The sequence below is a fragment of the Triturus cristatus genome, chromosome 2_1, assembly GCF_964204655.1.
Source record: "Triturus cristatus chromosome 2_1, aTriCri1.1, whole genome shotgun sequence".
Taxonomy (NCBI): domain Eukaryota; kingdom Metazoa; phylum Chordata; class Amphibia; order Caudata; family Salamandridae; genus Triturus; species Triturus cristatus.
Window position 1 is genome coordinate 54,346,279 of NC_140581.1, and position 23,096 is coordinate 54,369,374.

The window sequence follows — 23,096 nt, forward strand, 5'->3', positions numbered from 1 at the left end:
CATTTGCCTCTGTACTCCATAGCATGCAGGGTGTGACACATCTGCTTCTGTACTCCATAGTATGCAGGCTGTGATGCATATACCTCTGTACTCCATAGCATGCAGGCTGTGATGCATCTACTTCTGTACTCCATAGTATGCAGGCTGTGATGCATCTTCTTCGGCATTCCATGGCATGCAGGGTGTGACACATCTGCTTCTGTACTCCATAGCATGCAGGCTGTGATGCATCTTCTTCGGCATTCCATGGCATGCAGGGTGTGACACATCTGCTTCTGTACACCATAGTATGCAGGCTGTGATGCATCTTCTTCGGCATTCCATGGCATGCAGGCTGTGACGCATCTGCTCCGGTGCTGCAATGTATGCTTCAGTAACATTTGTTCATGTGCTGCACAGTATGCAGGCAGGGACATCTCTTTCTGCAGCTCATTATGCAGCCCTTATATTTAAATCGGATAACTGGTTTCATTTCATAGTATATTGCCATTCTCGCAAGCTTGTATATGAGGTGATGATCAGGAACTGCCCAGTCACTGGCCAGTCATACCAGCCGCATGGTTCATGCGACAAACACGTTTGCTGACAAATAACTCAGATCACTTTTAAGTAATGGACATTTAACAAAGTAATTTCCTTGATGGTCTTCTAAATAGAGCTCTGAACTACAATATGTGTCTCTTCTGAATAGTGTTGGCCTTTTACAGTTCTCTTGTCAGTCCTTAAAATTGGTCTCTTCTCCTCATCCCTTTTTTTCGCAGATGCCCTCCTCTGTCTGTAGTAAGAGCTGCACCCCTGGGTACCGGAAGGCTCTCATAGAAGGAAAGCCCATCTGCTGCTTTGACTGTGTGCCCTGTGCAGAGGGGGAGTTTTCAAACTCTTCTGGTGAGTGAAGACTTTACAACTGATAGCATTTGTAGGGCATTAACAAGAATGAGTGCATTAAATACAGGAGAGAATCTTTCTGAAGACGTGCCTTCTGAGGACGTGCCTTCAGAGCAAATATTCATGTTATCTGCCCAGCTCGTGAAGTGCTTGTGGGAGCCCTCTGTGCTAGTAAATTATGAATAGTGATCGTGGAACTCCGTGGTTCTCAATATAATGTTATAGCTTGTTTTGTCCTACTTAGACAACAGATGCCCCCCTGCCTTTATTGTACAGTCTCAAATCATTGGAATATATACTGCATAGACACTAAAGGGGCATATTTATGAGAAAGTCACATTGCTGCACTACATGCCTGTTAAAAGAAAATGGTGCATTCCTGCCTTTTTCCCTGCATTAGCTCTGTTTTGATTGCCTAGCACCACCTCACCAATGCAAGGGTGCTTGTCTTGCATGCAGGATTATTTATGTGCAGGAAGGGGAATCTTCTGGCACAAAAACAATCCTGAGAGGCATTTTCCACCATCGATGTCTGCTGCAGAATGCATGCTCACATAGATAAAGCAGCAAGGATAAATACATACATTTCTGTCGCTATGCCTCCCCTGGGAACTCGTATCCTTAAGGTGCATTCCCAGGTGGACCACTTTTGGCAAATCTGGAATTGCATCAAAAACCATGGGAGTTTTGTGGGAACATCTACACAACACCCATAAAATGCCTTCCCAGGGAAGAGTAACGCAATGCTGTGCAAATTGCTGCATTTTATGCAGATTTATGAAGCTGCTCAGGATCACACAAAGTGGCCTTCCATAGTGTCATAAATCTCATTTGTATTGTTGTATGGTGCAAGAGCGACGCAACTGGGCTCATAAATATGGCCCTGACTTTATATGTTGCTTACATGCGCACTTACTCTAGCGACAAAGCACCAGTGAAGTTTTTGCTGTTTTTTTTACATAAGATCTGCTCCGCAAATGCCTATTGAAAGATTATGTTGTCTTTGGGTTATGTAGTTTGGGCATCAAATAGTACTGCTCCCTATTTAGATGTGGTCACCACTGCCCTTTGCATGGGTTCCGGGCATGACGTGCTCTGCCCTATGCTGCATTGCTACACACTCTAAACATGAATGTTCTAATTTTGATTGAATGGATGAGCAAGAGTTGTATTTCACTGTTAGTTGTGTTTACAGTGTGGAAGGAAGAGGGTAAGATCTTAGGGAAAGTTTTGGAAGAGAGATATGTGGTTTTATAATGGTCGAACTTTTGAGAAAAATACTAGAGTGGGTAATTGCTCTAATATATTGTCTAATGAAGAAACAGGTAAATGCAACCTTCTAGCAAAACACACAAGATGATGGACGGAATGTTGCACATTGGCAAAACATTCACCCCCAGTCACAGATCTGGGTTTAATCCATTGTTATTTTGCTCACCACGCCACCCCAGTTCAGACATGGCCATATGCAAATCAGTCTTGACCCTGTGCCTCATGGGAACAGTCCAGCCTGAACTGCCAAGCCATGTCTTCCCTGGACCGGAATCAAGCATCCTAGGACCGGTTTCGGGGTTTCACCCCTCTTCAGCCAGGATAGCTTGACTCCAGTGGCATAGTTAGCACGGGACCCACGTCTGGGCATACCCTTCCCACATAGGACGAACAGCAAAACACACAAGATGATGGACGGAATGTTGCACATTGACAAAACATTTGCCCCCAGTCACAGATCTGGGTTTAACCCCTTCGCTGATAGGCCTTTTTCCCCCCTGTGCTAAGCCTTTTTTTTTGCTATATGGGGTAGTGCGCGCTTAGGCCCCTGTAACTTTTTGACCACATAATGTATCCACGCCAAATTTGCGTCCTTTTCTTCCAACATCATGGGGATTGTAAAGGTACCCAGAGATTGTGGATTCCCATGGAGGGGTCCCAGAAATTAGCCAAAATAGAGCAACATTTTGTTTTTTTGGGGAAAAATGGGAAAGAAGGGCTGTAAATGAAAGCGTCTGGGTTTTTCTCTGCAAATGGTATCATAAAAGGGTTTGTGGGGCTGAAATCACCACTTTCCCAGTTTTAGGGAATGAGAGACGTTTGACAGAAAACCAACGTTTTTTACACAGTTTTGGCATTTTTCTGGGACATAGCCTATTTTTGCTACTTTTTGTACTTTCAATCTCCTTACAGTTAATGGTAGAAATGGGTGTGAAAGCAATAATGGATCCTGGAAAGCTATACATTTTAGAAAAGTAGATACAATTCTGAATTCAGCAAGGGGTCATTTGTGTAGATTCATCAAGGTGTCCATAGAGAAACTAACAGTTAAATATTGGAAAAATTGAAAATTAGATTAAAACAACAGCCTTTTGTGTCAACATTTTCACTTGTAACTTCTTCTAATTATGACAGCTCTTTGAAAGCAATATACCGTTACATCTTCTGTACCTTCCTGGTTGTGGAAATATATAGGACTTGTAGGTTCACCAAGAACCCAACGAACCCAGAGTCAAAAACTGAGTAGCAATTTGCAATGGTTTTTTTATTATGTTCTGGGTATATAGCAATTATTGTGGCAAAATGTATACATTGAAAAATCGGTATGAAAGACACCTATGTATTTCTGAAATGGGAACAAATTATAGAGTATAGAAACAGCACATATTTGCACATTTTCGAAATTGGGAATACTCATACTAGCATGAGAATTATCTATCATTTTACAAAATGACTTCTTTTTTACTCAATGTCTTTTATTTAGAATGTAGAAATGCATCAAAAATCAATAGGTAATAACAGTTGCTTTACAAATATGAATTACCCTAAGTCTCCCGATAAAAATGGTACCTCACTTGTGTGGGTAGGCATTGTGCCCATGACAGAAAATGGCTCAAAACCCAACGTGAATACACCACATTTTCCACAATGAAAATGTACCCTTTTTTTGCAAAGTGTCTAGCTGTAGTTTTTTAACCCTAGCTCTGCCGGCAATTAGGGAATCCTACTAAACCTATACATTTGTGAAAACTAGACACCCAGGGGAATCCAGGATGTGGTACAAAAAAAACACATTTTCCCCACATTTCTGGAATCTGCTAGGATCCACAAATTTCCACCCACCCCGCGTTCCCCAAAGTCTTACGAGAAAAATGGTCCTTCACTTGTGTGGGTCGGCCTAGTGCCCGCGACAGGAAACGGTGCAAAACGCAACGTGGTCACACCTCAATTTCGCAGTGATAAATGACCCAGTTTTTGCAAAGTGCCTAGCTGTCGTTTTTGAACCATAGGTCTGCCGGGACCTAGGGAAACCTAGCAAACCTATACATTTTTAAAACTAGGCACCCAGTTGAATCAAGGATAGGGTGACTTAGATGCTTCCCACCAGGTTTTGTTACCCAGAATCCCTTGCAAACCTAAAAAATTGTCCAAAAAAAACACATTTTCCACACATTTCTGTGGTGGAAAGTTATGGAATCTGCGTAGATCCACAAATTTCAATGCACCCCGCGTTCCTCAAAGTCTTCCGAGAAAAATGATACCTCACTTGTGTGGGTCAGCCTAGTGCCCGTGACAGGAAACGGTGCAAAACGCAACGTGGTCACACCTCAATTTCGTAGGGAAACATGACCCTTTTTTGCTAAGTTCCTAGCTGTAGTTTTTGAACCCTAGCTCTGCTGGCACCTTGGGGAACCTAGTAAACCTATATATTTTTGAAAACTAGACACCGAGGGGAATCCAGGATGGGGTGACTTGACTGCCTCCCACCAGGGTCTATTACCCAGAATCCCTCGCAAACCTAAAAATTGTCAAAAAAACACATTTTCACACAATTTCTGTGGTGGAAAGTTCTGGAATCTGCGTGGATCCACAAATTTCCACCCACCCCATGTTCCCCAAAGTTTTCCGAGAAAAATGGTACCTCACTTGTGTGGGTCGGTCTAGTGCCCGCGACAGGAAACGGCGCAAAGCGCAACATGGTCACACCTAAATTTCACAGTGAAAAATGACCCTTTTTTTGCAAAGTTCCTAGCTGTAGTTTTTGAACCCTAATGTAGTGAAGATTGCTATCTATATACGTACAATGCTAAGTTAGCACAACCGCGTTAGATGTTAGAAAGCCATCTTGCCGCTTTTGCTGCTTTTGCACACGACACTGTAGTCACATTGTAGTCAATTGAGAAATGCTTGACATGAGAACTGTCTGTTGTTCACATCCCAAACAGTGAGCAGCGACCTTGGTCTGCACACCGTGTAAAGAAACAGTCTGGGTCGCTAGACGGTGCATGTTGTTGGGTTCAGGTTGATCGGCCCACTATTTAGCCATAACACGCACACAGTTGCAAATAACTGAAAGTCGGGTGCTTTTAATAATGCAGTGTTACATGTTTTTCATTACATTCGGAAGAAGAGCTTTCCCAGGAGCAGAGCCTAGCTGATCCTGTGATGTGATCTCACTGAGCTGATCTTTACGGTATGGGGTTCCCCATTCAAGCCTAGGGACCTTTTACTAGTCTAATAATAATAATATTAGTTTGCTAGCGAAAGGAAGGTGGCTGAGATCCACTGTCATTTTAGTATGATCATTCCTTTCATTCTCTATGGTATTGTAACTATGCTGATGGTTTTAATTTTAATCATTTGTCTGCTTATGTTATCCAAAGTACTGCATCTTAGGACACGAGGTTTATAAAATAAACTCTTTAAACTTTACCGTGTCTCTGTTTATTCTGTTGTGGACTGATATGAGAATAATTACGAACAGGTATTTCTGATTCCCACCATTCCTGAGAATACACTAAGTCGCTTGTTCTGGGTTGTCTGTACATTGGGACCGCTGAGATAAAACTCGGATAACGAATGGGACACTGATGCTGGTCGGATAAGGGGTTCTGGGTTCTGAGGTGAGTTTCTGGTACACCACAATTCACTGAGGTCCTGGTTTCCTGTGCATAGTTCTGTGCATAAGCAGAATCCCTGCAACACTAGCTCTGCCGGCAACTAGGGAAACCTAGCAAACCTATATATTTTTGAAAACTAGAAAACCAGGAGAATCCAGGATAGGGTGACTTGACTGCCTCCCACCAGGGTCTGTTACCCAGAATACCTTGCAAACCTAAAACATTGTCCAAAAAACCCACAATTTCCCCACATTTCTGTGGTGGAAAGTTATGGAATCTGCATGGATCCACAAATTTCCATGCACCCCGCGTTCCTCAAAGTCTTCCGAGAAAAATGGTACCTCACTTGTGTGGGTCAGCTTAGTGCCCGTGACAGGAAACGGTGCAAAACGCAACATGGTCACACCTCAATTTCGCAGGGAAACTTGACCCTTTATTGGCAAAGTGACTAGCTGTAGTTTTTTAACCTTAGCTCTGCCAGGACCTAGGAAAACCTAGCAAACCTATACATTTTTGAATACTAGACACCTAGGGGAATCCAGGATGGGGAAACTTGACTGCCTCCCACCAGGTTTTGTTACCCAGAATCCCTTGCAAACCTATAAATTGTCAAAAAAACACATTTTCCCACCATTTCTGTGGTGGAAAGTTCTGGAATCTGCATGGATCCACAAATGTTCACCCACCCCGCATTCCCCAAAGTCTTATGAGAAAAATGGCACCTCACTTGTGTGGATCGGCCTAGTGCCCGCGACAGGAAACGGCACAAAACGCAACGTGGTCACACCTCAATTTCGCAGTGAAAAATGACCCTTTTTTGGCAAAGTGACTAGCTGTAGTTTGTGAACCCTAGCTCTGCCGGCACCTAGGGAAACCTAGCAAACCTATACATTTTTTAAAGCTAGGCACCCAGGGGAATCCAGGATGGGGTGTCTTGACTGCCTCCCACCAGGGTCTGTTACCCAGAATCTCTTGCAAACCTAAACAATTGTCAGAAAAAACACATTTTCCCCACATTTCTGTGGTGGAAAGTTCTGGAATCTGCGTGGATCTACAATTTTCCACCCACCCTGTGTTCCCCAAAGTCTTACGAGAAAAATGGTACCTCACTTGTATGGGTTGGCCTAGTGCCCGTGACAGGAAACGGCGCAAAATGCAATGTGGTCACACCTCAATTTCGCAGTGAAAAATGACCCTTTTTTGGCAAAGTGCCTAGCTGTAGTTTGTGAACCTTAACTCTGCCGACACCTAGGGAAACCTACCAAACCCACACATTTCTGAACTACGTTTTTGGCCCTTGCCTGTCGCGGGTACTTGGGCCTCCCACACAAGTGAGGCACCATTTTTACCGGGAGACCTGGGGGAACGCTGGGTGCTGGGAAATTTGTTTGAGCCCGGTGTGCCACAACTGGGAGTTTTTTGGGCAAATTTTAATTAGGGTGGGGGCTGCCCAAAACGGGCATGCCAATGCACATATCCTAACCAAAATTTGCTCAAAAAATCCCTGGCGTCTACTTGGCTGTTTGCCCCCGGGGGGGCATTTTGGGAGCTAATACCCCCATCTGCCACCTAGGGGGGGAGGAAAGCTGTCATTTTTGCAGGGGATGGGGTGGGGGCATGGGCGTGCCTGTTTTGGGCAGCCCCCACCCTAATTCAAATTTGCCTAAATATAATCCCTGACAACTAATGGGCTTTTTGCCCCCCCCAGGGTGCAGATTGGGGGCTAATGCCTCCATCTGCCCCCAGGGGGAGCAGAAAGCCTACTAGATGCCAGGGATTTTTTTGTGCAAATTTTAGTTAGGGTGGGGGTTGCCAAAAACAGGCATGCCAATGCCCCCACTCTAATAAAAATTTGCCCCAAAAAATCCCAGGTGTCTAGTGGGCTTTTTGCCCCCCCCCAGGTGGCAGATTGGGGGCTACTGCCCCATCTGCCACTCCGGGGGGGGTAGGCAGGCTGTAATTTTTGCGGGGGAGGGGGCATGGGCATTCCCATTTTGGGCAGCCCCCACCCTAATTCAAATTTGCCCCAAACAAACCCTGGCATCTAGTGGGCTTTTTACACCCCCGGGGGCAGATTGGGGGCTGCTGCCCCATCTGCCCCCCGGGGGTGCAGAAAAGCAGTAATGGTGGTGGGGAGTAGGGGCCTTGGCGTGCCCGTTTCGGGCAGCCCCACCCTAAAAAAATGTGCGCGAAAAAAAATCCCTGGCATCAAGTGGGCTACTGCCCCCATATGCTTCCCGGGGGGGCAGAAAGGCTGTAATGGTGGTGGGGGCATTGGCATGCCCTTTTCGGGCAGCCCCCACCCTAAAAAAAAGGTGCAAAAACAAAATCCCTGGCGTTTAGTGGGCTTTCTGCCCCTCCGTGTGGGCAGATTGGGGGCTACTGCCCCATCTGCCCCCCGGGGGGGCAGAAAGACTAATTTTGTGGCCGGGGGCATCGGGGCATCGACATGCCCGTTTTGGGCAGCCCCACCCCTAATTAATACCCCAGAAGAAAATCCCTGGTGTTAAGTGGGCTTTCTACCCCCGGGGGGCTGTAATGGTGGTGGGGGCGGGGGCATTGGCATGCCCGTTTTGGGCAGCCCCCATCTCCCCCAAAAAATGGGGCAAAAACAAAATCCCTGGCGTTTAGTGGGCTTTCTGTTCTCCCGGGGGGGCAGATTCTGCCCCCAGTGGGTGAGGTTCCGTGTGAGACGGAACGACACTTTTTGAGTGGTGACGAATATGGATGAGTTTGGTGTCTACGAACCGCAAATGACGAGTATAGTGGGTGTACGCAGTTTCGCTACGCAACCACGTATGGTTCGTCTCATTTTTGGGTTTGTTCATCCGAACCCTCGGGTTCCATTTTAGATACGACATCCATTTTGTTTCTTGCCCTCAAGTAGCCAGCGAACGGACGTTGCCCGCTTTCTTTGATGGTGACTTTTACGATAAGGGAAATGACACGGCGAAGGCAGATGGCCCCGCTCGGGACTCATCTTGCCGTGCTAGCCTATTGTTTCAGTCATGCATGAATTGGACATGAGGTCTTTGATCCTGTCATCAAGTTTCTTTTATTACTCCCGACACTCTTCTTTAACCTGTTGTGCATCCTTGTCCTTTCTTTGCATCTGTTCTTGTCCTCTCTCCTAATGTGTTTACGGTCAGAATGGAATGTGTTTTATTGCGGGGTAGATATGTTTTTACAGTTGGGAACCGGCAATGCTGCTGTAATTATGTTCCGGCCTCCTGAAACATGAACACGACTCTTTTGAAGTTTATTGTGGGAACTGAGTTGTAACTTTTGTTCACCATACTGTGCAATGGCAAAAACGTGTATAAAAGGAGCGATCCACTTTTGCAATTTGAAGCAGTCTCCGAGAACCTACACGTTGTGTACTTCTTGTGATCTCTGTATCCCTGCAGTAAATAAACGCTGATCTCTGACGTCGCTGGAAGTGTCCCTTGTCTCTGTGTTTTGTACGCCAGAACAGGTAACCCACAAAGGTTTCAGGTGTTGTCCCCTGGCACCGCTGGGTCTTAGAATAACCCAGTCCTTCAGTTGGCGCCCAACGTGGGGCGACATCAGCGGTACCGGTCCAAAGCCCGACGATCGTGAGGAACTTCGTGTGAAATCTCCGAGGGAAGGTGCACCCCGCTTCATCGATCCAGTTGTCGAAATAAGTGGCCCAACGTCTTTTCCCGCGAAGATCCCCGCCTCCTGACGGCTGCGACGGACTGATGCCCTGCCTGTTGACCTGTTTTGGCGCCTGGCGTAGTCCTTTGTACGGCGAGACGATAGACGGGCCTTCCTGGTGATGCCATTGCTCTTTCAGTTAAGTATTTGTGGGTCGCTCCCAGTGTTCCTTTGTTGTTTGCATGGTTCCATAGCATTTGTGGTTCTTAGTTGTTGGGTTTTATTTGACAATTGCAATTGCCAAAACCGAGGGTCTCGCATTTTTGTGCGAGGACATCATAATTCGATAGCCCTTGAAGTTTGTAAACTCGGTTAGTGTGCACGATGCCTGGCCGTAGTACTTTGTTTGGGTTTCTTAAATGTTGCAGAATGGATTCCCGGCTGGAGGGTTCATGTCCGATACCTCCGGTTGGAACTCCAATTTATGAGCTCTATAGTCGCCATGGTGTGGGTCCTATCGTATATAACGAATATTGGGTCCGTTACACTAAAAATGATGGTGTTCTTAGTTGGCCATCACATGGTAGTTTCGAAACTGCTGTTTTAGATAATTTGGAAGCTAAACTGTTTAAAAAGAAGGCTAGGCCAGCCATGTTTGATTCCTTCCGGTTATGGCGTAAAGAGGCCAAGCAGAAAGAAATCAAACAGAGTAAGAAAAATAAGAGAGAAGGTGTCATTACGGTGATGCGAAATGCTGAACAGTATCAGCGAGACAAAGATGAGAAAGAGCAGGAAGTTAGTGCTCGACTTCATCATATGGCGGTGGATAAGTGTTACCCGGTGTTACCGTCTAATGCTGATAAGACGGGAGAAGAAGTGATAGAAGATTCGCTCCTATCTTATTTGTTGAAATCACCACCCCCCTATGCTCCAGATACTGTGGGTCCTATGATTCTTCCTATTCCTCAACCTGCTGTTTTGGCGGCTGCTGGTCAGCCCGTCGTTCCTCCCGCTCCCCCGAATCCTCTTGTGCCGCAAATTGTCCATTCTCCTTTACCGGCTTCTCTTCCTACGGCGCTTTTCCCAGCCCCTCCTCAGCCTGTCGTTCCCGCTACTTCTGGTGCCGCGTCCACCTCTACTGTTTCCACTCCTACTGTTGTTGCACCTGTGCCTTCTTCTTCTTCTCCTTCTGTTCGTAGCCGTCTCCTGAATGCTGTTGCTACTCTTTATTCTCCGCTTTTTGGCCAATACTTGGATCGACTCTTTCTGATGTTGCTCAGAGGCGTAGCCAGCTTCCTGATGGTAGGGAACGTGAATCGTTGGTAAAAATGGCACGTAAATGGATTCGTAATCCTGTTAAGTACACTTCGCGTATAGTGTTTGAAACATTTTCCCAGTTTAATGCGCCCACGCAACGATTCGTGTTTGAGGAAATGTGTAAATCGTTGAGGGAAGAATGGGATCATGATGTGGTCGACAATGTGGTCGACAATGTACCGTCTGAGGTTTCTGAGCTCCATCATCAATTTACAACTGGTGTGATTGTAGGTGATAAGGTTCGAGCTGCTCTAGAACGTCTGTTATCCTTTCGATGTACAGTGCAACCTCGAGCGTTGTTCAAAGACGAGACCGAAGAGTGGATGGCAAAACCTGGTCAATATCCTATGCGAGAAGTTCCCCCAGTGTGGATGCCAGGTGATCCTAATGCTAATCCTGCTGTCCCAGGACGGTTTCAGAGAGTGTGGATACACCTCCCTTGGAAGCGATCGGAAGTTTTGCAGGTGAAGCAAACTTTGCCCGATCCTCGTAAAAATCCTGCAGGTTATTATAAGGAGTTGTCCCAACTAGTGGATGCTACTGTTATGAATCTTGCTGATATCGACATGTTGTTTGGCAATGTAGTGCCTCAGCCGATTTGGGCGAAAATTCGTCACGAGAATCACGCGGCTGAGTTAGGCGGTGACTGGGTTGCCCTTACGGCGGCAGACGCCCAGCAAGTTGGTGGGGCTAAACCTGAACAGCTTATTGTGGATTTGCCCCAGAGGATAATTACTCTTATGAAAGCGCTTATGCCAGCGATGCGCGTCAATTGGGACAAATTGTCCGCGTGTAAGCAAAAGAGGGATGAGAGTGTTTCCGATTTCTTTACGAGATTTGAGGAAGCATTTGTTGATCATAGTGGTCAGGACATGAGTTCAGAGGGTGGTCAGCGGTTGTTTGTCGATAAATTTGTGTCGAACTTGTTGCCCGAACTCAGCAACAAGCTGAAGAATTCTGAGAGTTTGTGGGCTGTTTCTACCACTGCTCAAATATTGGCTACGGCCCAGTATTATGAAAATAGAGAAAAGGAAGAAAGTGAACGTGCAGATAAGAAAACGAAGGATCTTAAAACTAAGGTCTTATTGCAGCAAGCGTATCCTCCACGCTCACATTTTAATGACTCGCAACAGCCAAATCGCTCACAATCGCAGTTTCCCAGATCGCAGGTGCGCAATGACTCTCCCGCACCTCGCTTTGTGTTGGGGTATAATCAATGTGCATATTGTCGAGGGGAGGGCCATTTGAAGTTTAATTGCCCAGTTCTACGTGATAGGAACAATGGTGTGTCGGCTCGAGGAGGTCGTAGTGGTCCTCAACAAGCTTCACGTGGTAGAGGTCGCGGTGTTACTCAGACTCAGTCTGAGCGTCTTGCAACTTCGTCAGACTCGCAGAATTGTTTCGATCGACGCGATCTCTCGTCTGGTAGATCTGCACAGTATCATGTGGACGACTATTATGTCGAGCGTGATGTTGATACGGACGGTATCTACTAGGACGGCCATAGACAAAGGAAGGGAGAAGTATCAGTTCCGGTGGATCAGAGAGGGCCTTATGTCGCAGTTGCCACATTGGGCGTCGTTGAGCCTTTTCTGTTGGACACTGGTGCAGCAAAAAGTTCCATCATGCATTCGAAACTCCCTGGCGCGCCTTTGTCTGGCTTAACGAATGTTTCCGTTGGATTCTCTGGCGCCCCCGTTAGCAATCCGGTTTCTAGACCCTTGCCCCTTACGATTGGGTCTCATGAGTTAGAAGCTCCTTTGATTTTGACTACTGGTTGTGGTGAGAATCTTTTGGGCTTGGATTTGTTGAAAAGGTTACATGCAACTTTGTACTGCTCTCCTACGGGAGTAGAACTTGCATTGGGTCAGAGAGTGATTTCCCCTATGTATTTATCGATCGACAAGCTCCCACCGGAATTGAGTTCTCTTCCGGCTTCTTTGTGGGCGACAGGTCCCAATGATGTGGGCCTGCTGGAAATACGACCTTATGTTGTTCAATTGAAAGTTGATGCGCGATTACTGCGCATACCCCAGTATCGTATCTCCCTTGATGGTGAACGGGCACTATTAGCGATCATCTATGATTTGATCGATAAAGATGTTATTGAGGAGACACGAGGTAACGTGTGTAATAGTCCTGTGTTGCCTATTCTGAAGCGAACTGATCCCTCCAAGCCCCCTGTGTACCGTCTAGTTATTGACTTACGGGAGGTAAATAAAATTGTTGTCCCGCAGTTTCCTGTGGTGCCCGACATTACAGCTTTACTGACTCTGATTCCAGCCTCTGCATCATGGTTCTCGGTAATTGATCTGAAGAATGCGTTCTTTAGCATTCCAATTGCTGAGGAAAGTCGAGATTTGTTTGGTTTTTCATTAGGTGGTCGTAGCTTCCGGTTCAAACGCGCACCTCAAGGCTACTGTGAGAGCCCATCGATCTACAGCCAAGCTCTCAAGAGCCAACTTGATGCATTCGTGCTGCCAGCTGGTGCGGCCTTGATTCAGTACGTTGACGATCTGTTGGTAGCTGCAGACACTGAACAAATTTGTAAGACTGCTACTGTGGCGCTGTTGCAACATCTATGCGACTTACACCACAAGGTGTCACCTTCTAAATTGCAATATTGTTGTCAAGAAGTTACCTATCTAGGTCACTTATTGTCAAAGGCGGGAAGGAAGTTGACCCCTGAAAGAATTGCAGCAATTGCCCGAATGACTGTGCCGACGACTCAGAGAGACGTGCGTGCCTTTTTAGGTATCACGTCATACTGTAGACAGTGGATTCCAAATTTTTCACTGTTAGCGAAGCCATTGATAGCTCTTACGTGCAAGGATGTTTTGACTCCTTTGCCATGGACCGAGGAATGTCAGAAAAGTTTTTCTGAACTTCGTGATGCGTTGTGTTCGGCTCCTGTGTTAGGTACTCCTGATTACAGCAAGCCATTTACACTATACGTCCACGAGAGGGAAGGTTGTGCGTTGAGTGTTTTAACGCAACAATTTGGTGACAAGCAGCGCCCATGTGCATATTTTTCCTCGACTTTAGACCCGGTAGCTAGAGCGTTGCCGAGTTGCTTGAGGGCGACGGCGGCAGCTACGGCGTCTATTCGACAATCCGCAGGCCTTGTCATGGATAATATGCTCATAGTGATGGTTCCGCATGCAGTTGATACTCTTCTGAATCGTACAAAAACTCAACATCTGACGAGTGCAAGGTTGTCTGGGTACGAGCTGACCCTTTTGGCAAGTCATATACAGATCAAGCGTTGTAATGTACTGAATCCGGCGACACTGTTGCCGAGTAATACGGAATCAGATGATGTACCACCACATGATTGTTATTTACGAACTGAGGAAGAAACAAAGGGTCGTGTGGACCTGAAAAACACTCCTTTGGCAGATCCTGATGGTACTTTGTATGTTGATGGTTCTAGCTTCAAATTGCCGAATGGCGATGTGACGACTGCGTATGCTGTAGTGACGTTGAGCACGGTTGTGGAAAGTGCGAGATTGAATCAGATTTCAGCACAAGCGGCAGAGTTGATTGCAATGACAAGGGCATGTGTCTTATCTAAGGGAAAGCGAGTGAATGTGTTTACCGACAGTCAGTACGCATTCGGTGTTGCGCACAGTTTTGGAAGACTTTGGAGAGAAAGGGGATTTATTACATCGCATGGGACGAAGATCCAACACGGGCAGCTCGTGAATGATCTTTTGGATGCACTTACGTTGCCTAAACAAGTGGCGATTGTTAAATGTAGCGCACATCGGAAAGTGACGGATGATGTTGGTCGTGGTAATGCATTTGCGGATGAGATTGCTAAGGAAACGGCTAAGAATTTTACAACTCGAATGTACGTGACAAGTTCAGTGAGATGGCCGACGGAAACTGGTATGTGTGAAGACACTGTTGAGAGTGTGAAAGCAATTCAGAACGAGGCAACTGAAGCTGAAAAGATCAAGTGGAAATAAAGTACGGGAAGGTTGGATATGCATGGATGTTGGGTTGACTTGACGGAATGTCAAAGGTGGATGTTACCAGATGCGTACGTATTAGCTGTCGTGACGATGGCTCATGGGTTGTCACATATTAGTGCAAAAGGGATATGTAAGTTCTTGTCCCCTGTATGGAAGAATGAGGGTATTACTAAGTGTGCTGAGAGAGTGGTTAAGAATTGCATGGTGTGTTTGATGCACAATCCTGGCAAGGGCACCCCCACTCCACCTGGTCATTTTGCTCCCCCTGTTTGTCCCTTTGAGGTGATCCAACTGGACTTTATCCATATGGAGAGATGCAATAACCTGAAGTATGTTTTGGTTGTGGTTTGCGCGTTCTCTAGATGGATTGAGGCCTATCCTCTTAAGGATAACACTGCCCTGTCCACAGCGAAAATCCTGCTGAAGGAATACTTTCCTAGGTATGGAATGCCACGGATCGTGTGGTCGGATAATGGAAGTGAGTTTGTAGGAAGTGTGATGCAGAGTGTGTGTAAGGGCCTTGGAATCCGTCAAAAATTCCATAGCGCTAATCATCCTCAGGCAGCGGGTTTGGTTGAAGGGTACAACGGTACCCTGAAACTGAAACTTGCAAAAATACAAGCTTCCACTGGTCTATCATGGCCTGATGCCTTGCCTCTGGCTCTCCTATCAACCAGGGCGACTGTACACTCTCGAGTAGGGCTTAGCCCATATGAGATTGTGTTCGGCCGCCCTGCGAACATTTGGGGAGTCCCGAGACCTAAGGCCTTTGATAGTCTTGAGTATCCAATGCTAATTGATTACCTTCATGATTTGACCACTAAACTACGGTTGATTCATCAACAGGTCTTTGAAGCTCTACCGGCGCAGACAGAGGGTCCTGGACATCAGCTCCGGCCAGGCGATTGGGTCGTTACCCGAAATTTTGGTCGGAAACGTAACTTGGAGCCAAGATTCGTAGGACCTTTTCAAGTCTTGTTGACAACAAGGACTGCGGTTCGATTGGAAGGCCGGAAGAACTGGGTCCACGCCGGCCACACGAAAAAGGTACCGATCCCCTCACCAACAGACGGTTGGGTGAGAACTGGGATTGCGGCAAAGGAAACTGAGACTCCTTTAAACTTTGTGCCGTTTAGTGACGCTCAACCTGTAGGAGATGATTTGTCGCTGCCAAACCCACTTGTGGAGTCATCAGTAGCAGAGAACCCAAGGTCCGACTCGTTGTCCACTTTATCGAACACTGTTGCGCCAGCTGAACAATTGTGTACAGAGCAAACTCGACCTGGAAGAAGTCGATACTTTCTTCGTTCAAGGACTAATAAAAATTAAGTCGTATATATATTTTTTTTTTTCCTCCTTTTTTCGGTGCGATGAGCATTATGGACAATTACATCCTTTCTTTTTGAGTTTTTATGTGTTTTTCACTGCTAAAGAGATTTGTATTAAAACTGAACGTTTTGAGGAAAACCTACCATCCGGGTTACCGTAGGGCCGTGCGGGTACTCCTTTCTGTTTAGCAGGTTTCTGACGCTAGGTCGGTTACTTTTGTCGATTCCTGGGAACTCCTGGGGATAGATAATCGCTACTCAGAACGAAGTGCGTCAAGTACGTCACGGACGGTTTGTAGAGGATGGCATTCTCTAAGCTGTTGGAAGTAGAAAGGATGTCGGCGCAGAGATCAGAGTTATATAGGGTTGTACGAACAAAATGTTTTCGGTTTCAGGTATTCCTACTGTTTCTGACTGTATCTATGCTATTGGTGGGCGGAGTGTATTTTGGAATACAGTTGTTATTGCCTTCTGTTTCACCTACCTTTTCTCCTAACCTAAGCTCCATCACCACTGTTTCCCCACATTCTTTTCATCCTTTGCCTCAACACGAACAAGTTAGACGTGCGGAATTTATGAATAACTCCTTCGTTCAACTCCTACATCAGCATCAGTTGGTGATGAATACTACCAACTGTTGGGTGTGTGGGTTAATGCCACATACCATGGATAGGGGTATTCCGTACTTGGTCCTTCCCTACAGCTCTCAGGGTTCCGCTCGAGCATTCCAAACTATGTTTCGTAGTGCACTAGATTCCTACCCCAGTCGAGAGCCACGCTCTGTTCATCTTGGTCCTGGTCCGTACCACAAGCCTTTGGCGATAGCGATAGCGGATTTAGATAGAGATGTTTTTGATGCATCGCTTATCCCAGATGAAGAGGTGCAAGCCTATAAGGATCTGAGTGAGGCTGAGTATAGTGTTTCAGTGGGTGATAGACAGCTTAAGAGCTCGTCCCCAATATGGATTGTACCACACCTCGGTAATTTCTGCTTGAAAGGTTTGGGTCGAAATCCGAGAGCACAACTTGGGAACAGTGCTTGTACTGACATGTATGTCCTACCGATGCTCTCTTCCCCTGTTTTCCTGACTGCTAAGGGCACTTATTTCATATGTTATGAACGCGCATATACATGGCTACCCCGTGATTTTTCGGGTACCTGTTATATTGCGAATCTTTTACCACCAACTTTTACAGTTGCCTCAGACTATCACAAGACTAGAGTTGTGAGAGGCGTTATTAGCAAAGAGGATACTGCCGGTCAAGAAGCAGGAGATTTCTTTAAGGGTTTCCTGCCGTTTTGGGGACCTATGGTTAATAGTAGAAACCTAAGACAGTTGACCCGTGCAGTCGAGTCGACTGCTAATATTACCGCGAGTGCCCTTGGTAACTTAACAGCTGAATTTCAGGCGGATAGACTCATGACGTTGCAGAACCGGATGGTTCTAGACGTCGTTCTCGCAGATAGAGGTGGTGTGTGTAAAGTTATCCATTCGAGCTGTTGCATTTTCATTCCTGACAATGCTCCAACTGTCTACCAAGCCATCTCAAAGTTGCACAAGATTTCCGAGTCCATACATGTGGACGAAGGTAATTGGACACTTCTAGGATGGTTTTGGGGTTTGATATCCACGTGGGGTTGGAAAATTCTGATGATCGTAGGGGTTGTTGTAACGTTTCTATTCACGTGTTGTCTTTGTGTACAGTGTGGTCCTGCCTTATGTGGCCTTTGTGCTACAACGTGTATAAGACGGCCATCTGTTACCAAGGAGACATTGATGAGTATAATGATGTTTCAGCAGCAGGTGAACGATCTGATGAATATTGAAATCGATTCCGATCTTGACTAGTGCTTGCCTACCTGAGGGCAAAAGGATCGTCTGAGGTTCCGTGTGAGACGGAACGACACTTTTTGAGTGGTGACGAATATGGATGAGTTTGGTGTCTACGAACCGCAAATGACGAGTATAGTGGATGTACGCAGTTTCGCTACGCAACCACGTATGGTTCGTCTCATTTTTGGGTTTGTTCATCCGAACCCTCGGGTTCCATTTTAGATACGACATCCATTTTGTTTCTTGCCCTCAAGTAGCCAGCAAACGGACATTGCGAGCTTCGTGACCCTGGGACTCCCAAGCTTACATGAGGGACACGTGTTTCTTTGAGGGTGACTTTTACGATAAGGGAAATGACACGGCGAAGGCAGATGGCCCCGCTCGGGACTTATCTTGCCGTGCTAGCCTATTGTTTCAGTCATGCATGCATTGGACACGAGGTCTTTGATCCTGTCATCAAGTTTCTTTTATTACTCCCGACACTCTTCTTTAACCTGTTGTGCATCCTTGTCCTTTCTTTGCATCTGTTCTTGTCCTCTCTCCTAATGTGTTTACGGTCAGAATGGAATGTGTTTTATTGCGGGGTAGATATGTTTTTACAGTTGGGAATCGGCAATGCTGCTGTAATTATGTTCCGGCCTCCTGAAACATGAACACGACTCTTTTGAAGTTTATTGTGGGAACTGAGTTGTAACTTTTGTTCGCCATACTGTGCAATGGCAAAAACGTGTATAAAAGGAGCGATTCACTTTTGCAATTTGAAGCAGTCTCCGAGAACCTACACGTTGTGTACTTCTTGTGATCTTTGTATCCCTGCAGTAAATAAACGCTGATCTCTGACGTCGCTGGAAGTGTCCCGTGTCTCTGTTTTTTGTACGCCAGAACAGGTAACCCACGAAGGTTTCAGGCGTTGTCCCCTGGCACCGCTGGGTCTTAGAATAACCCAGTCCTTCATGGGGGCAGAAAGATAGATTTTGTGCCTGGGGGTGGGGGCATTGGCATGCCTGTTTTGGGAAGCCCCCACCCCTATTTAATAACTTAATAAAAAATCCCTGGTGTCTAGTGGGCTTTCTACCCCCAAGGGGCAGATTGGGGGCTACTGCCCAATCTACCCCCCCAGGGGGGGCAGAAAGACTAATGGTGCCCAAAACAATATGGGGGGAGCAAAGGCTCTTGCCAAGGGGCTGCCCCCCTCTCCCTGGTGCCTAGTGGGTGGATCCTGAGTTTCTACATGCTCAGGGGGCTGAGATAGCCCCCTGAGCATGTAGAAACTGAAACTGAAATGAGCCTCATCAGCGCGACATGCGCGCCGATCGCCATTTCAGGGAAACCAGGGTGGGGGCCTCGGGAGCTTGGGAAGCTCTTCCCCAGCTCCCGAGGCTATTTTAGCGGGCACCAGAGGGATTTCCGACGCGATGTTTCATGACGAGCTGGACTCGTCATGAGCACACGACCACTGTGTGCCATGACAAGTCCAGCTCGTCATGAACATCGTAGGGGTTAATCCATCCTTATTTTGCTCACCACGCCACCCCAGTTCAGACATGACCATATGCAAATCAGTCTTGACCCATGGCCACATGCAAATCAGTCATGATTTGACAACCCAGAACAAGCGACTTAGAGTACTTTCAGGAATGGTGGGAATCAGAAACACCTTTTTGTTATTATTCTCATGTCAGTCCACAACAAGAGTAATCAGAGACACTGTGAAGTTTAAAAAGTTTATTTTTAACTATGTGTCCTAAGGAGCAGTACTTTGGCTAACATAAGCAGACAAATGATTAAAAACAAAACCATCAGCATTGTTACCATAGAAAATGAAGGGAGAAATCATATTTCAAATCATAGTGAAAAACAACCACCCTCCCTTGCATATGGCTGGGTTCAAACTGGAACGGCATGGTGAGCAAAAAACGATGGATTTAGGCCCAGATCTCTGTAACGGGGTGAATGTATGACATTGGTCTGCATTCTGTCCATCAACTGTTGTTTTTGCATTTGTCACCCCGAGTGAGAAGGGTGTGCCCAGACGTGGGTCCCGTGCTCTCCATGCCACTGGAATCAAGCTATCCTGGCTGAAGAGGGGTGAAACCCCGAAACCGGTCCTAGGATGGTTGTTTCCAGTCCAGGGAGGAACTGGCTTGGCAGGTCAGGCTGGACTGTTCCCATGAGACACAGGGTCAATACTAATTTGCATATGGCTGGGTTCAAACTGGAACAGCATGGTGAGGAAAAAAAACGATGCATTTAGGCCCAGATCTCTGTACTGGGGTGAATGTATGACATTGTTCTGCATTCTGTCCATCAACTGTTGTTTTTGCGTTTGTCACCCGAGTGGGAAGGGTATGCCCAGACGTGGGTCCCGTGCTCTCCATGCCACTGGAATCAAGCTATACTGGCTGAAGAGGGGTGAAACCCCGAAACCGGTCCTAGGATGCTTATTTCCAGTCCAGGGAGGACCTGGCGTGGCAGTTCGGGCTGGACTGTACCGATGAGGCACAGGGTCAAGACTGATTTGCATATGGCTGGGTGCACACTGGAATGCCATGGTGAGCAAAATAACAATGGATTTAGGCCTAGATCTCTGTACTGGGGTGAATGTATGACATTGTTCTGCATTCTGTCCATCAACTATTATTTTTGCAAATCCAAGCTTATGCCACTGACTTGGGAAATCAGGAAGGAATGCAGTATTTTAGCCAATTTAAAAAGGCATTTGTGGCACTTATACAGGTAATGCAACTTTCCACCAGACTGCTAGCATATATTTAGAGCAAACACAACAAATGATGGGTGTAGTGCTGAAACCTTTCAGCCACTCACCCCCAGTCAAGAGATCTGGGTTTAATCCATTGTTCATTTGCTCACTATGCCACCCCAGTTTGGACCCAGCCATATGCACATAAGTCTTCACCCTGCTTTTCATAGGAACAGTCTTGCCTGAACTTCCAGGCCAGGTCCTCCCTGGACCAGAAACAAGCATCCTCTGACCTGTTTTAGGGTATTAGTCTACATCAACCAGGCAAGCTTGAATTCAGTGGCGCAGTCAGTGCTTAATTTGAGCCGGTGCTTTCCGGTGCTGAGCACCGGCACTTAATTGATTTCCAGTGCATCGCACCATCACCTAATTGTCAGCACCACACTTAGGGCAGTCTTCCACATGGTGTCCATGCTCATGTAATTTAGAGATGAGCAGTAAATTAGTTGTTTTGGAAAACAATATACAATAAAATATTGCTACTTCCTTCCTCCCCAGCCATTCCTTTAGCTTTGGGGACCTGGAATAATCTGAACTGTTGCATATACATGCAAGGAAAATGGTTAGTAGTTGTTTTGGCAGTGATGACATGGGCGATAGGTTGTGCAAGCTGCAATTGCCTTCTGGTCAGAGCCCTGGTACATAATATTTTACAAATTAAGTTCTGGGCATAGTGTGCAAGGCACCCATGTCTAGGGATATCATTGGCCACTTAGGGCAAACACAGCAAACACAACAAGATGATGGACGGAGTGCTGAAACTTTTAAACCACTCACCCCCAGTCAAGAGCCTATGTTTAGAGGCACAAGCGCCATCTCCTTCTTCAGCTCTAAAGCCAGAGTGGTGCTACTCTGAGTCGAATGGGTCACATTGTGAGGGTGGTGGAAACCTTTGCTAAAGATAGCATATATGTGGTGGCACTATGTGAGACTGATGGGGAGAAAATGGCCCTAATTTCCACTTAAGGGCTTACGGCCAAATATACTGCAGCCACAACATTTGGATTGACCAAGGGGCCTGGTGAACTCTACTGCGATCAATGTGCCCTAGGCAGACTGAAGATATAGTAACTTGTGTATAATCCTCCCAGGAGACACCTCTGTGCGACTTTTCCATGATAGTTAAGCACTTTAGCCAATATTATTCAGAACTATACATCTCCCAAAGTAAACCTTTACTGATGAATATTACTCACTACCTTATTGTACTGTAATGTACTGACCATGGTATGCTTGGAGGGTGAACAATGATGAACTCATTGACTCTTGAACAAATCAATAATGTCATCAGGGACTGGACTAATGAATGTGTAACCAACACAAAAGACGTCTCTACTAACTATTCTAAAGTAAATGTAAAAGCAATGCACTCCCACATCAAAACACTCTTTGAAAGGATGGTAGATGTAGTGTCCTCCCCGGCCCGGAAGCATGCAAATGAATTTGCCACACACGGAACTCTGTCACAGACGTCTTTATTCCTCAGCATACGATCATACACTGCAAACTTATTACATCATAACCATTAGTAACCATACCCTAACAAGTCCCATCAGGTTAAATAATTCCTCTGTCCAGAGCAGCAGGGTCATGGTGCACATAGTCACAGAATACTACCTCTCCCCCTTTGCTAAATAAAAAGTAGAAACCACAGTCACACCAGATTTCTTCAATAAGTCGTTGCAGCGCATGCACCATTAGACCATTTTGAGTGGTATGAGGTAGTTTAGATGATATTCTGATTGGGCACCGATGGTTCAAGTTCTGACTCTTGATATGGAGCGTCAGGTTGGGTCTCCTCATTCACGATTGCAAGAGCTGATAAACATCAAGTGAGGTGGTTAAAGTGTGTTGAGTCCTGGGTGATGAACTTTCTGGAACGATGTGCTATCACCATGTGTACTTTGCATGTCGCAATAATCAGAGCATCAACAGCAAACGGAGTACCCACTTTAGCTTCTGTTGGACAAAGACTGAGTCACATTAATTGAAGACTGTTTTCTGAGCTTGTTGGCACCGATCGGCATAGATCTTCATTTTTTACGCTTTTGAGCAGTGCCCGTGACACAAACCTCATTACCATTCTGTGATCGGTCTGCTGTCCTCTTTGGTTGTTTGGTTCCAATGGCTCTTCCAACTAGCAAGATGGCAGGATTCTCACGAGTTGTATAGTTATTAGTTGAGCGATAAGCAAGGATGGCTTGACACAGGGCCTGATTGGGCTTGATTCTCTCCATTGCTGCTCATTGAATGAAGCTTTTAAGGGTAATCATGAATCGTTCCACAACACCATTGGCTTGAAGCCACTGAGGTGTACACTTTTGATGCTTGTGACTGAGTCTGACCAGAAACTCTTTGAATGCTACTAAACGATGGACCATTTTCAGATTTAAGAATGGCTGGGGCACCTCGTGCTGCCATGATGTATCTCAGCAACTCGATGAACTTGCCATGAATTATTGATGATAACACCTCTAGTAAAG

The 23,096-nt window shown here is 46.2% G+C and overlaps 1 protein-coding gene across 1 annotated transcript in view; it reads left to right on the plus strand.

Moving 5' to 3' along the window:
• Positions 1–761: 761 nt before the first annotated feature.
• LOC146863717 (vomeronasal type-2 receptor 26-like) overlaps positions 762–23,096 on the plus strand; it is a 30,309-nt gene continuing 7,974 nt past the window's right edge. The window contains exon 1 of the mRNA XM_085627866.1: positions 762–885. Coding sequence (XP_085483992.1) covers positions 762–885 — 124 coding nt within the window. The remainder of the gene's footprint in view (positions 886–23,096) is intronic.